Here is a 14,277-nt window from a genome sequence, read left to right on the forward strand (position 1 = left end):
TCTTCTTCCATCAGCATCTATTCTCGTTAAAACTGATTAAGTCGACTTTTACTTAGTACATTTATCTTAATTTTTCACTTAAGCTGGCACTTAAGTCTTCAATCTGCCTGAAGAATGATTTAAGATATGAAGAGGTAGAGGAAGTGATAGGGAATGAGAATGGCGCCCATACGCATGCACCACATGGCCGCCTTGCTGGCCACTGCCAAGAGTTGAGTCTACAATAAAATAAAACAAAAAGAGTAATAACCTTGGAGGTCAATCACCACCAGGAAAGCGGATAGTCGACGTCACGTAGCATATGTGTACCAAATTTCAGATCAACAGGTCAAACAGTTTGCGAGCTACAGGTGATTAAAAATCCTGGACGAACAAATGAACAGCCACATTAGCGTTTAATACATAAAAATTAATGTTGTATATCATTGGTTCTTAATCTATGGGTTCATTTCTCATTTCTGGTGGCGTGTTGCCTGAATTTTAGACATGCAGAGTTGTGGGTCGCAATAGAAAGGGCCGCGCACGTTTGGCGGAGTGTCTTGCGATGGTTTGCTGTGGGCAGTTCAAGAAAATGCCATTGCTCCTCTACAGTCTGCGCTGGCAAATCTCCAAGGGGGGACCACCCGTCTGTTACGAGTGTGGCTGGCGATTACTCGAGGGGATTACTCCTTTTAAGGGGATTTGCAGACATTTGTAGAAATTACAAGACTTTTTCAAGATGGTCCCCCAATTTCAGGCCACCACGTGTGTTTGTGATTCCTCAGGTGTGTTTCACTGCTTCATAAGATACCTCGGCTTGCTGTTACCCTTTGGAGTCTGCGGTTGTCATTGTTCAACACGAGGACAAGAACTGTGCTAATGAAAGTCAAAGAAGTCATTATGACTCTGAAAAACAAGAATTAAACCTTTGGAGACATTGTTAACACCTTGGGATGACCAAAATGAACTGTCTGGAATATCACGAAGAAGAAAGAACACACTCATGAGCTCAGTAATTGCAAAGGGACTGGTAGGCCAAGGAAGACCCCCACTGCTGAAGACAGAAGAATGCTCACTGTGTTCAAGAAAAAGCCCCAAACGCCTGCCTGACAGATCAAGTCTTGAAGAGAAGACTTAATGAACAGAAATATAAAGGCCACACTGCAAAATGAACACCACTAACTAGCCACAAAAACTGGATGGCCAGATTATTGTTTGAGAAAAAGGGCTTAAAAGAGCCTGAAGAATTCTGGACAAAGGTCTTGTGGATAGACAAGATAAAGATGAACCTGCTGTATCAAAGTGATGGTGAGAGCAAAGTGTGGAGATGACAAGGAACTGCCTAAGATCCAAAGCAGACCACCTCATCTGTTAAACATGGCAGTGCTAGGGGTGTTATGGCTTGGGCATTTCTAAATGTTTAGAAAACTGTATGCCATTTCCTATTTGCAAACAACAAATGGGTCTATCAGTCCAAGCTGGACCAGGTTTATGGATGTGGCGAGGGAGGTTGTAACAGAACAAGATGCAGAGGGCAGAAAGATATGGAAGAAGATCCACTGTGGCAACCCCTAATGGGAGCATTCGAAAGAAGAAAAATAATCTATGTGCAAATTTGGAAAATAGGGAAAGTGATACTCAGTCCGGACCAACTAAATTTGAAAAACGAGTAGGTCCAAACGGGGTCACAAATAAAAGACAATTGTTAAAAGAGAAAGTTGAACTTCATAAATGACTAAGCGAAGAAGAAAGAGGAGTCTGGGTCAGAAATAAAAGACAAAGAGAAAAAGACAAAGTAGAACTACAAAAATGAAAAAGCGAAGAAGAAAGAGCTGTGCTGCAAAAAGAGACACAAAAGCGTTGGAGAGAAAAGAATGCAAAAAAGAAGGCAAAAGAGAACAATAAGAATCTGTGTGCAAATTCAGAAAATAAGGAAAGTAATAATCAGCCCGGAACAAGTGGAATAGAAAAACTCGACCAGAAAGGTAATGTACTGCGGTCTGCTGGCACCCTGCCCGGGGTTTGTTTCCTGCCTTGTGCCCTGTGTTGGCTGGGATTGGCTCCAGCAGACCCCTGTGACCCTGTGGTTAGGATATAGTGGGTTGGATAATGGATGATGGATTGAAAGGTAATGTAGTACATATTCCACGAATAACATTAGACACCAAAGGAGATCTTGATATGCCATTCGTATTAAAACGTTTACAGTTTCCTGTGCAATGACAATTAATAAATCTCAAGGACAAGCATTCGAAAAAGTCGGTTTATTTATAAGAGAGAAAGAAACGATATTCACTCACAGACAGTTATACGTTGCATTATCACGATGCAAGACCAACCAAGGAATCAAAATTCCATGCGATCTTAAAGAAAAGTTAATTCTAGCTATTGTTTTTACTGAAGTTTTAAAGTAAAAGTGAACATGATGCATATGTAACAAGTACCAAGAAAAAAAGAATCTCCTTCAAAATGTATTTCAGGTTAACCAAAACCAGGGGTTGGAGAGTGAAGCGAGCAGGGGGCGAAGCAGTGGAACCTCGGGTCACGACCGTATTTCGTTCCAAAACTCTGGTCGTAACCCGAACTAATTTCCCCCATAGGACTGTATGTAAATACAATTAATCCATTCCAGACCGTACAAACTATATTTTTTTAAAGATTTTTAAGCACGAAAATAGTTAATTATACCATAGAATGCACGTTGTAATAGTAAACGAAGTGTAAAAACATTGAATAAAACTGAGAAAACCTTGAACAGAGAAAACTAACACTGCAAGAGTTCACGCTACAGCCTTACGAACCGCTCGCTGTAAACACTTTTATTTAATGAGTTTTAAGCACAGGGAAAAAAATGAGAATTTAAAAAATCCGTAATTTATACAAAAACTAACGATAAACAACCAAGAAAACTAACCTTTCATGCATGGACGTCTGACCGAGAACAATGTACAGGGAGAGACTGAACACGTGCGGAAATCATTGATGCGTACGAACCGGAAGGGAGACTGGCTTGTTCGTCACCCGAGTGTGTGGTCGTGAACAGATGCAAATGTTAGGCAAACTTTTTGATCGTAACCCGATTTGTACGTATTCCGAGATGTTCGTGACCTGAGGCTCCACTGTATCTCTTAAAACTGCCAGCTCCTCTGCTGTCATTGCAGATATCGACACGATAATGGGACATGGCGTAGCTGTCACCTGTGTTTCCTTCTGATTACGATAGCGAGACAGTTTATTAATCATAATGTGTTTTGTGATACTAGTTATCTGTATCAGGCCATTTCCTGTGATTTCTTTTGACGACTAACCGCATCTTGAGCATTAAGGATATTAAATCTGGATTGGTTGCCACTACAGGCAGTGTGGCTTAGTAGTTTAAGGATTTAGACTTCAAACCCTGGGGTTGTGAGTTCAAATCCCACTACTGACACTGTGTGACCACGAGCAGGACACCAACCCAAACCAAACCACGCCACTTCACCTGTCTCTGCTCCAATTGGAAAAACGAAAGAAAGAGAACCAACTATATCTCAAATGTCGTAAGTCGTGAGCCAGATAAGTAAAAGTAAATGCAGACGGCATCTCTCACATCCATGTTCTTATTTTATAGGGATTTGCCCGCTGTTCAGATGTATTGAGAGCTGTTACCTGTAACCTGTGTGTCTAGTACACGTGCGCATTGATATCTTTTATACTTTTGCTTTGCTAAACTCTATGGATAAAATGGTAAGCTGTTTGTGAACTCCTAGCCTCACTTCTACTGGATGTGAAGTGTACAACTCGAGTCACGCAGTGTGTGTCGTCTGCGTATTCCCTACGTGTTATTGTGGCTTGTGCTTCTTCCCCCAAAGCCATTTGATTCCAAACATGTTGCTATTTCAAATCAGGCAGTTCACAGCCATTCGAAATTCCCGAGCAGTATGTGGTCGTGATGCTCTCATTTACTTAACGATTAAACCTCTACGGCTGTATTTTGTCACATGATGATGATGATGATGATGATGATGATAATGCTAGAGGGCATCATAATGATCTGATGCCAATCGAGACACTAGCATCCCATGGTTTGATTTTTTTTTTCAAATTAAAGGTGTGTGAACATGCACGTGTTGCTAGTCTTTAGCAAAAGAGGGACAGAAACAGTGAAAAATGTTTGCCCCCCTTGCTGATTTCCTACGTGTTTTCTGGTTCACAACACTTAATTGTTTCCGATTTCCAAACAGATTTAGTACAACACCAAAGACAACCTGAGTGAGCACAATGCACTGCTTTTAAATGATCATTTGATTTTTTGAAGGAAAAAAAGTTCACCAACATTTATATCAATCATGTGAAAAAGTAATTGCCCCCTTTGTCACTCAATCAATCAATCAATCCACCCAATTGAAATGACACCAGGTTAAACGAGACTAGACATAGCTCAAGCTAGACTGCTGCCCACCCCAACTGAATCTAAACATCACTTCAACAAAACCGTTGAGACGTTTGTTCAGAGGTCTCAACATGCAGCACACAATACCTTGATCAAAAGAAATTCCAGAAGACCTGAGAAAATCACTGAGATACGTCAGTTGGGAAAGGGTTATAATCTCTAAAACCCTGGGAGTCCAGTCAACAACAGTGACAGCTGTCACCTCCAAATGGAGAATACATGGAACCGTGGAAATCCGCTCAGAGAAGAAAACATAGAACAGTGGAAATCCACACAGGATTGGACAGACTATTAAAATAACTCCTAGAACATATAGAAAACTCATCTGGGAAGTCACAGAAGAACATTGGCAAATATCAAAGGAACTGCAGGCCTCCCTCAGCTCAGTTAATGTCAGCGTTCATGGCTCCACCTTGGGCAAAAAAAGGTTTTCTTGGGAGATTTTAAAGGAACATAAGGGCTTGTCTAACATTTGCCAAAAACAAATTACTTGATTACCCCAAACCGTTTGGGATAATGTTCTGTGGACTAATGAGTGGAAGTTTATTGGAAGACGTGGGTTCTGTTGCACCTGGCATAAAGCTAACATAGCTTTCTACAATAAAACAACATGCACAGGCTCACGGGGCGGCATGGTGGCGCAGTGGTAGCACTGCTGCCCCGCAGTAAGGAGACCCAGGTTTGCTTCCCGGGTCCTCCCTGCATGGAGTTTGCATGTTCTCCCTGTGTCTGTGTGGGTTTCCTCCGGGTGCTCCAGTTTCTTCCCACAGTCCAAAGACAAGCAGGTTAGGTGCATTGGTGATCCTAAATTGTATCTAGTGTGTGCTTGGTGTGTGTGTGTGTCATGCAGAGGGCTGGCACCTTGCCCGGGATTTGTTCCTTCCTTGCGCCCTGTGTTGACTGGGATTGTTTATTGGTTAGGATATAGTGGGTTGGACAATGACTGACTGACTGACTGGCTCACAGTCAAGCATGCCAGCGGTAGTGTGATGGTGTAGGGTTGCTTTGGATGACTTGCCCCAATTGAGGGACTCATGAATTCAGCTGTCCACCAGAAAGTACTGAAGGACAATGTCCAGTCATGATCTGAAGCTCAACCACAATTTGGTGATGCAGCAGCACAATAACCAGAAGTACAAGGCCAAGTCCTCCTCAAAATGGCTGAAAAGAAAAAAAAAAGGTTTTGAAGTGGAATAGTCAAAGTCCTGACTTGAACCCCATGGAGATGTTGTGGTGAGACCTTAAAGGGGCAGTCCATGGTGGAAGCCCCTCCATCAATGTGGCTGAATTAAAACAATTCTGTAGAGAAAGGTGGGCATGATTCTTTTTTCCAAGAATGATGCCAAAGACTAGTCTCTTGTTACTGGAAGCCTTTGATTGCGGTTGTTGTTGTGAAAGGTGACACAACAAGGTTTTAAAGTTTGGCTTGGGGGGTAATTACTTTTTCACACAGGTCCAGTAGGTATTGGTGAAAATGTTTCCTTCAATAAATCAAATTTTCATTGAAAAACTGTGACTTGTGTTGTGTTTCTTTAGTTTCTCCTTTGAATTATACCAGATTTGTTCCCCACCCTGAACTATCATCTTGACAGTTTAGAGGGGCTCGTTCAACTTAGTTATACTCAAAGCTAGGACGTCAGGAGCTTTGTGCTCCTTGCAGAGTCTCCCTTAACAAAGAAGTTTGAGCTGTAAGGTCAGACAAAGAATGGTTCACATTGAGTACAAACTAAAAAGCAGTGTAACCTGTGTAAAGTTCGCCCACGTAACACCTGGCTGCGGCAGATAGAGGGTCATTTCCAGAGGGTGGGACTGGACCGCGTGTCTGCCGGGGGGGGTTGCACACCGGGATCCCGAGTTGTTTCATCGTGTGGTGGGTGCATCCTCCCCAACTTGACTTGTAACCTGCCCGAGACAGGGTTGCCGGGACCCACTTCTGGAGCCAGGCCTGGGGGTGGTGTTCCATGGTGAGCCCCTGGTGGTCAGGAAACTCCCTTAACCAGCCCAGGCTCAGCCAAAAACTGTGATGTGGAACCATTTTGGGGGTTCAGCACCTTCAAGACACAGGGTGTGGATTGGGTCCAATGCCAGTTTAGTGGTGGGCAAAGGAGGGAAAGACCTTGAGGTTACAAGCACACACTGATACAGTGCATTGCTGTACCCACCACACAACAAACCAACTCAGGATCCAGATTAGGACCCGAGTGCAGCCATGCAACAGGTGATACCTCAGCACCACACTAGTTCAGTTGTAGTGGAACAGTGGGAGGTTATTTTATGGTGGCTGGTGTGCCAATTCTGCCACCAACCCCCAAGTGTTTCCCTGCAGGTTGGAGGGTCTACATGCAGGGATGGATGCAGATTAACGTCATAGCCAGGACGGAGCAATTGCAGGTTAAGGGCCTTGCTCAAGGACCCAACAGAGCAGAGACCCTTTTGGCAATTTACGGGATTCGAACCTAGCCTCAGAGCCACCACTCCACCCAAGACCTAGATGGACAAAATTTATTTGGAGATCAGAAACAAGTGTTACGGATAAGCGCAATTTTCACTGCATTACTTTTCTAGGTAAAAAAAGTTAATGTTTAAGTCAGAGGAATCTGCACGCATAGAGGAAAATTCTGGGATGGCTTCACCACATGTTTCATGCCAAAAACGTCACTGGTGCTCACACAAGATAATGAAGGACTGGAAGACCTTCACTGGTCATGTTCACAGATGCCACAGTTTTCCTTTTGATTTTCTTGTCTTCTAACTGTTTCCATTTGCTTACTGTCACTGCAACAACACCAGCATGCCGTTTCTTTTTTTTCCATCAGTATATAATAAACATAAATGCAAATAAAGTGAGGATTGAGTGTGATGCCAGTTTAGTGGCGGGCAAAGGTGGGGAAGACCTGGATGGACGAAAATGTGTTTGGCAATCAGAAACAGGCAAACATATATGAATAAGCAAAAATCTAAGAAATCAGGAGGGGGCAAATACTTTTTCACGGCACTGTTTTTGTATGTAAATAAGTTAATATTTACAACACAGATGTCTGGAAGGAAGGGAAAATATTCGTTATTCATGTTCACAGATGTCATTGTTTTCCTGTACTTTTTTCTTGTCCCATTTTGCATTTTAACTATTCCTATTTGTTTACTGCAATTCCATCTTTATTCCAGAATGTAAAACAAATCAACACAAATAAAAGATCACAGCCTTGCTTAACAAAGCAAAAAGACGGAACTCACCACCACAGCTCTGTACGCCTTGGTCCTGTAGCTCAGGTTGAGACCTTTGCAGGTGAAGCGCACGCACAGGACGCCATTCGACGCCAGGGAGGTTGCCATGGAAACCAAATGGCGGAAGTGGAGGTCTCCCCCGGCGCCGTGCGTCAGAACAACTCCGACGTGCACGTGCAATCCACGCATCGGCACCGATATGACGGCATCCAGAAATTTTATCCCGAAAGGAATCTTAACTTTGACCTGCAACGAAAATAAAAAAATGACTTGATATTGATATATTTATATAATCCGTTTACAATAAGTAAGAATGTCTTAATTTACTAGCAGTTCAGCGTGCTTTCTCTCAGAACGGTAGCTGTAAAAGGCTAGTATTTAAAAGGTCTACCAAGTTCAATAAACAGCACAAAAGGAGAGGCCGGCCACTCTCGACTTTTTAAATATGTACTGTTTTAAAACACCGGACCTGTTCAAATGACATTTTATGCCTAGTTCTGCACACTCGAGGCACGCTTGATTCTGTCGCTCGCGCGTGTCTGTAATCACTTCCTGGAGGCGTTGAGGGGGCAGGGCCTGAAAATGATTGACAACCAGAGTCTGTTGCTCATTTGGGGAATGAGAATGATTGATATAGCATCTTCGACAAATGATTGGTTTCATAAAAGATGCACGCTACAACTCCACCCACAATCTAAATGCCAGCCTCAGGTTCGTCCGGCAAACTTAACTTTGCAGCGTCGTGCACGGGGGAATAACTTAACGTGGACGATCGTGTGGAAAGAGAGGTTTTTAATTCAGTCAGCCGCGGTAGTAGTTAGACGTGAAATTGAGACTTGTAAAACCAATTCAGACAGGGGAAATGTGGACGGCGTCGAACGTCAAGCTCAAGCAGAGCCCCTTTTAAACCTAAAAGAAAGAATAAATAGAAGGAAGTAATACGAATTCATAAGAATTACTTTTGAACGGTTGAAATCCCTTCAGGTTTTTTTGACCGGCGACTCCTCACTCCCCGGTCCTAGAAAACCACGCATATGATTATACCGATCGACTCTGCATGATGCCTATCCTACCACCTTATTAGCCATCTTGATCGCTTCTGTCCACTTCCTGGATGTGGAAAGTGACCAGTCCACTAGGACTCTTAACTCCTCATCATAATGGGTACTGTCAACGTTCACGTGTTCAAAGTTCACATTTTTACTTTCCATAACCCTGTACATTTACTTGCAGCATATTAAATTATGTTGGCAAGAGTTACTTCTGAACACTTTGATATGCTCCAGTGCTTCCTGACTCACCACAATGTGAAATCCCAACATATGCCATGCTGTTGAAATCATCTTGATGTCCACCTGTGCAAGATGGCCAGCTTTTTGGGGCTCTACGCTGTTGTTGGCTCACTAGAACCATAGAGCACTCATTTATAGACCATGTTTGGACCATATTTTCTGCAGCAAATTACGCCCAAGTCACATGGTAAAAACGAAACCAATTGGTCTCTTCCGCAAGAATTGATCCCAAGGACTTGAAGTTGTGCATGCTACATCAACCAACCCCAGGGGCTCACCTCATTAATAGGGTACAAGTGGTCAGAGTTACTGGATATTGGTAATAGAGGCATGTGGTGTATCATTTTATGCTCTTTCAAAGTTCCTTATTACAAATATAATCAAGGTGTCAATATTTGGATCTTTTCCGGTGGTCGTAGCCCTTTAGGAGCAACCCCATCCATCCATCCAGTCATTATCCAACCCGCTATATCCTAACATAGGGTCACGGGGGTCTGCGGGAGCCAATCCCAGCCAACACAGGGAGCAAGGCAGGAAACAAACCCCGGGCAGGTCGCGAGCCCACCACGGAGGAGCAACCCCAGAAGGTTAAAAATGACAGGTTTCAAACATAAACATGTGTGGTGTCGATTTATGCTGTTTCAAAGTTACAGATCACATTGTTTAATATGTAAAGCTCAAGGTGTGTGTCTTTGTTCTTTGTACAATTCCACATGCTTCATCCAGTCTCAACAAACGTTTGCACATTTTGTCAGGAAGAGACATGGGACTACTTTGGAACCCACAATTTTAAACCGGGGTATGGTTGAGTGGGGGCGTTTGGCTTTTTCTTTTTACCACAGTGAGTGTTAGGGTAAGTGCCTTTCATCATATTTTTCAACCCTGAAATACATTAAAATAATTTGTCACTTAGAAGGTACTCTTTAAGAAACACCATTTATAGAACTTTTTAATATATGTAAATGATTTAAGTTAGGAGGGTGGCATGGTGGCGCAGTGGGTAGCACTCACAGTTAGGAGACCCGGGTTCGCTTCCCGGCTCCTCCCTGCGTGGAGTTTGCATGTTCTCCCCATGTCTGCATGGGTTTCCTCCCTCAGTTCAAAGACATGCAGGTGCATTGGTGATTCTAAACTGTCCCGTGTGTGTGTGTGTGTGCGCGCCCTGCCCAAGGTTTGTTTCCTGCCTTGCGCCCTGTGTTGGCTGGGATTGGCTCCAGCGGACCCCCATGACTCTGTAGTTGGGGTATACCGGGTTGGATAATGAACGGATAGGACTTAGATAGGAATATAAGGAACAAGCTGGTGAAGTTTGCAGATGATATCAAGATAGGTGGATTAGAAGATAATTTGGAATCTGTTATATCATCACAGAAGGACTTGGACAACATACAGTCTTGGGCAGATTTGTGGAGATGAAATTTAATGTCAGTAAATGTAAAGTATTACACATAGGGAGTAAAAATGTGAGGTTTGAATACACAATGGGCGGTCGGAAAATCGAGAGTCCACCTTATGAGAAGGATTTAGGAGTCATAGTGGACTCTAAGCTATCGACTGGCAGACAGCATTCAGGAACCATTAAGAAGGCTAACAGACTGTCAGGTTATATAGCGCCTTGACGTGTGGAGTACAAGTCACAGGAGGTTCTGCTCAAGCTTTATAACACACTGGTGAAGCCTCATCTAAGTTTTGGTCAACAAGAAGGACATAGCAGCGATAGAACAGGTCCAGAGAAGAGCGACTCAGCTGATTCCATGGGCTACAGGGGATGAGTTATGATAGATAGAGAGATAGATAGATAGATAGATAGATAGATAGATAGATAGATAGATAGATAGATAGATAGATAGATAGATAGATAGATAGATAGATAGATAGATAGATAGATAGATACTTTATTAATCCCAAGGGGAAATTCACATAATCCAGCAGCAGTATACTGATACAAAGAAATAATATTAAATTAAATAGTAATAAAAATGAAAAGAATTAAAATAAAATTAATGTTTGCATTTACTCCCCCGGGTGGAATTGAAGAGTCGCATAGTGTTTGATCTCCTCAGTCTGTCAGTGGAGCAGGACGGTGACAAAAGTCTGTCACTTAACTACTCCTCTGTCTGGAGATGATCCTGTTCAGTGGATGCAGTGGATTCTTCATGATTGACAGGAGTTTGCTTAGTGCCCGTCGCTCTGCCCCAGATGTTAAACTGTCCAACTTTACTCCTACGATAGAGCCTTCTTAACAAGTTTGTCCAGATGTGAGTCGTCTTTCATCTTTATGCTGCCTCCCCAGCACACCACCGCGCAGAAGAGGGCACTCGCCACAACCGTCTGGTAGAACATCTGGAGCATTTTATTGCAGATGTTGAAGGATGCCAACCTTCTAAGGAAGTATAGTTGGCTCTGACCTTTCTTACATAGAGCATCAGTATTGGCAGTCCAGTCCAATTTGTCATCCAGCTGCACTCCCAGATATTTATAGGTCTGCACCTTCTGCTTACAGTCGCCTCTGATAATCACAGGGTCCATGAGGGGTCTGGGCCTCCTAAAATCCACCACCAGCTCCTTGGTCTTGCTGGTGTTAAGGTGTAAGTGGTTTGAGAGAAGATTAAAAGAGCTGAGCCTTTACAGGAGATGAAGAGGAGACCTGACTGAAGTGTTTAAAATGATGAAGTGAATTAGTGCAGTGGATCGAGACTGTGACTGGGTTTAGGAGTTGTAGCGGAGTATCAACTGCCAGCCAGTGTTCAGAAGCCATTAAGAAGGCTAACAGAATGTCAGGTTATATAGCGCCTTGATGTGTGGAGTACAAGTCACAGGAGGTTCTGCTCAAGCTTTATAACACACTGGTTAGGCCTCATCTGGAGTCCTGGGTGCAACTCGGCTGATTCCAGGGCTACAGGGGATGAGTTATGAGGCAAGATTAAAAGAGCTGAGCCTTTACAGGAGATGAAGAGGAGACCTGATTGAAGTGTTTAACATTATGAAGGGAATTAATCCAGTGGATCGAGACGGTGACTTTCAAATGAGTTCATCAAGAACACGGGGACACAGCTGGAAACTTGTTAAGGGGAAATGTCACGCAAATGTTAGGAAGTTTTTCTTCACACAGAGAATCCCAAACACATGGGATAAGTGATCAAGTAGGGTGGCAGACAGGAGGACTTTAGGGGCGTTCACAACTCAGCTTGATGTTTTTTTTTTTTGGAGGAATTAAGTGGACAGAACTGGCCAGGTTTACTGGGCTCAAATGGCCCGTTCTTGTCCACATTCTTCAAATGTTCTAACTTTGATACTTCTGTCATTAAAATGAGTTACCTAGCCAAATCCGGTTGCTGCTGCGATTGTGATAGCACTTTTGATATTTGATTCTTAGCCCCTTAAAGAGGCCCTGCCAGAGATTAAAAACGACTAATTTCAAACATAAGTAAGTGGGGTATTGTTTTTAGACCATTGATTCCCAAACTCAGTCCCTATGGCTGCAGGTCTTTGTGTGTCTGTTTTTTAATTGGACCCCCACCCTCACTGTAAAAAACATAATGTTAAATTTACGGTAAAATACTGTCAGCTGGGTTGCCAGAATTTTACCGTAAAAAAACAAAAACAGAGGTGACAGTATTTTTAGGTCTATAAAAATTTTATTTTTACAATAAACTGGCAGCTGGGTTGCCAAAATTTTACTGTAATGAATCAGGTGACAATTTTTCTAGGTCTACGGTATAACTTTGTAGTAAAAACTGTTTTTGTCTTTGCGACACATTCCAACAGAAGGAATAGAATTCTTTTCACCCCATAAAGCTGAAGCTGAATTACTCAAAAACAGAAGTCAGCTTCCTTGACAGCACCATTCAACTGAAAGACAACACCCTTGTAACTTCTGTTTTTCACAAACCAACAGACAGACAGACCTACCTAAGAAGAGACAGCTTCCACCCCAAGCATATAAGGCACTCCATTATTTTCAGCCAAGAAATACGGTACAATCATATTTGCTCAGACCCGACAGACCGGGATCAACAACTCCAGGAGCTCAGACAAGATTTCATTAGACAAGGTTATACCCACAAAACGACAGACACTCAAATAAGAAGAGCTACTGCCATACCCAGAGACCACCTTCTGGAATATAAAAATAAAGACACCAAGAACCGCATCCCCCTTGTTGTCACCTACAACCCACATCTTGAAACACTTCGAAAAATTATAAAAGAACTTCAGCCAATGCTAAACAACGACCAAACACTGAAAAATGTATTTCCTGAACCTCCCCTCCTGGTATACAGACAACCACCAAACCTTCAGCAACTGAAGCTGAAGCTCCCTAAGTGAACCGACAGAAAATGGCACATCTCCCTGCCTACAGAAAAGATGTCAAAATGTGTGCCCACATTCACAATACAGACCGTATATTTATACCACACTGCCGACTTGAACATCACATAAAGGGATCATTTTCCTGCCGATCATCTAATGTGGTCTACCTAATTCTCTGCATGAAATGTCCTGACACTGCACTCTATGTGGGAGAAACTGGACAAACACTTCGCCAGAGAATGAATTTACACAGATTCCACATTAAACGCGGCAATACAGATGTTCCTGTAGCGGCCCACTTCAACAGCCATGGACACTGTGAGAGGGACTTTAAAGTCACAGGGCTTATGGGCAACTTCAAAACACAGCAAGAGAGAATAGAATGGGAAGTTAAAATTGAACACATTACAACATGGCTTGAATAGAGACATGGGTCTTATGGCCAGATATGAGGATTGTTTGCATCTCCCAGACTGACAACGATAACCTGCCTACAGACCCACATTGTTTTGAAAATTTCATCATAAACTTCAAAGGACTTTGTTGGACAGTTGTCTTATCCAAAGATCTTGACCATACATTGTTCTTCTCTCTCTTGTTAAATTATTCTTAGCCTGAATGAACCTATTAATTTTTTACATTTAAGATTTTTCATTTAAAGATTTACCAATGTTGTTTCTTGTCCTAGTGTGTGGATATAAAGACAGGGAACTTCAGTTTCTGTATTACATCTCGCCTGAAGAAGGGGCCTGAGTTGCCTCGAAAGCCTGCATATTGTAATCTTTTTAGTTAGCCAATAAAAGGGGTCATTTTGCTTGGCTTTTCTCTACATTCATAATGGCTAACACGGTACAACACCCTAGTACTATAACCATAACCAGAAATTCATGTAGTGTAATAAATATACCAATCAATAAATCATTAGAGAGTATTGTCAGGGTTAAACCCCAGTACACAGCTTACATCAATAAAGTAACAACAACCAATAGCAAACATGTACCATTTAATTATACACATTGAAAACAATTCAATGTA

At 42.5% G+C, this 14,277-nt stretch overlaps 1 protein-coding gene across 1 annotated transcript in view; it reads right to left on the minus strand.

Moving 5' to 3' along the window:
• Positions 1-8,201, minus strand: part of tex30 (testis expressed 30) — a 31,407-nt gene extending 23,206 nt beyond the window's left edge. The window contains exons 1-2 of the mRNA XM_039745939.1: positions 8,106-8,201; positions 7,646-7,882 (exon numbers count right to left, since the gene is read on the minus strand). Of these exons, the coding sequence (XP_039601873.1) occupies positions 7,646-7,882; positions 8,106-8,120 (252 nt within the window). The 5' untranslated portion in view covers positions 8,121-8,201. The remainder of the gene's footprint in view (positions 1-7,645; positions 7,883-8,105) is intronic.
• Positions 8,202-14,277: the final 6,076 nt, after the last annotated feature.

The sequence above is a fragment of the Polypterus senegalus genome, chromosome 2, assembly GCF_016835505.1.
Source record: "Polypterus senegalus isolate Bchr_013 chromosome 2, ASM1683550v1, whole genome shotgun sequence".
Lineage (NCBI taxonomy): Eukaryota > Metazoa > Chordata > Cladistia > Polypteriformes > Polypteridae > Polypterus > Polypterus senegalus.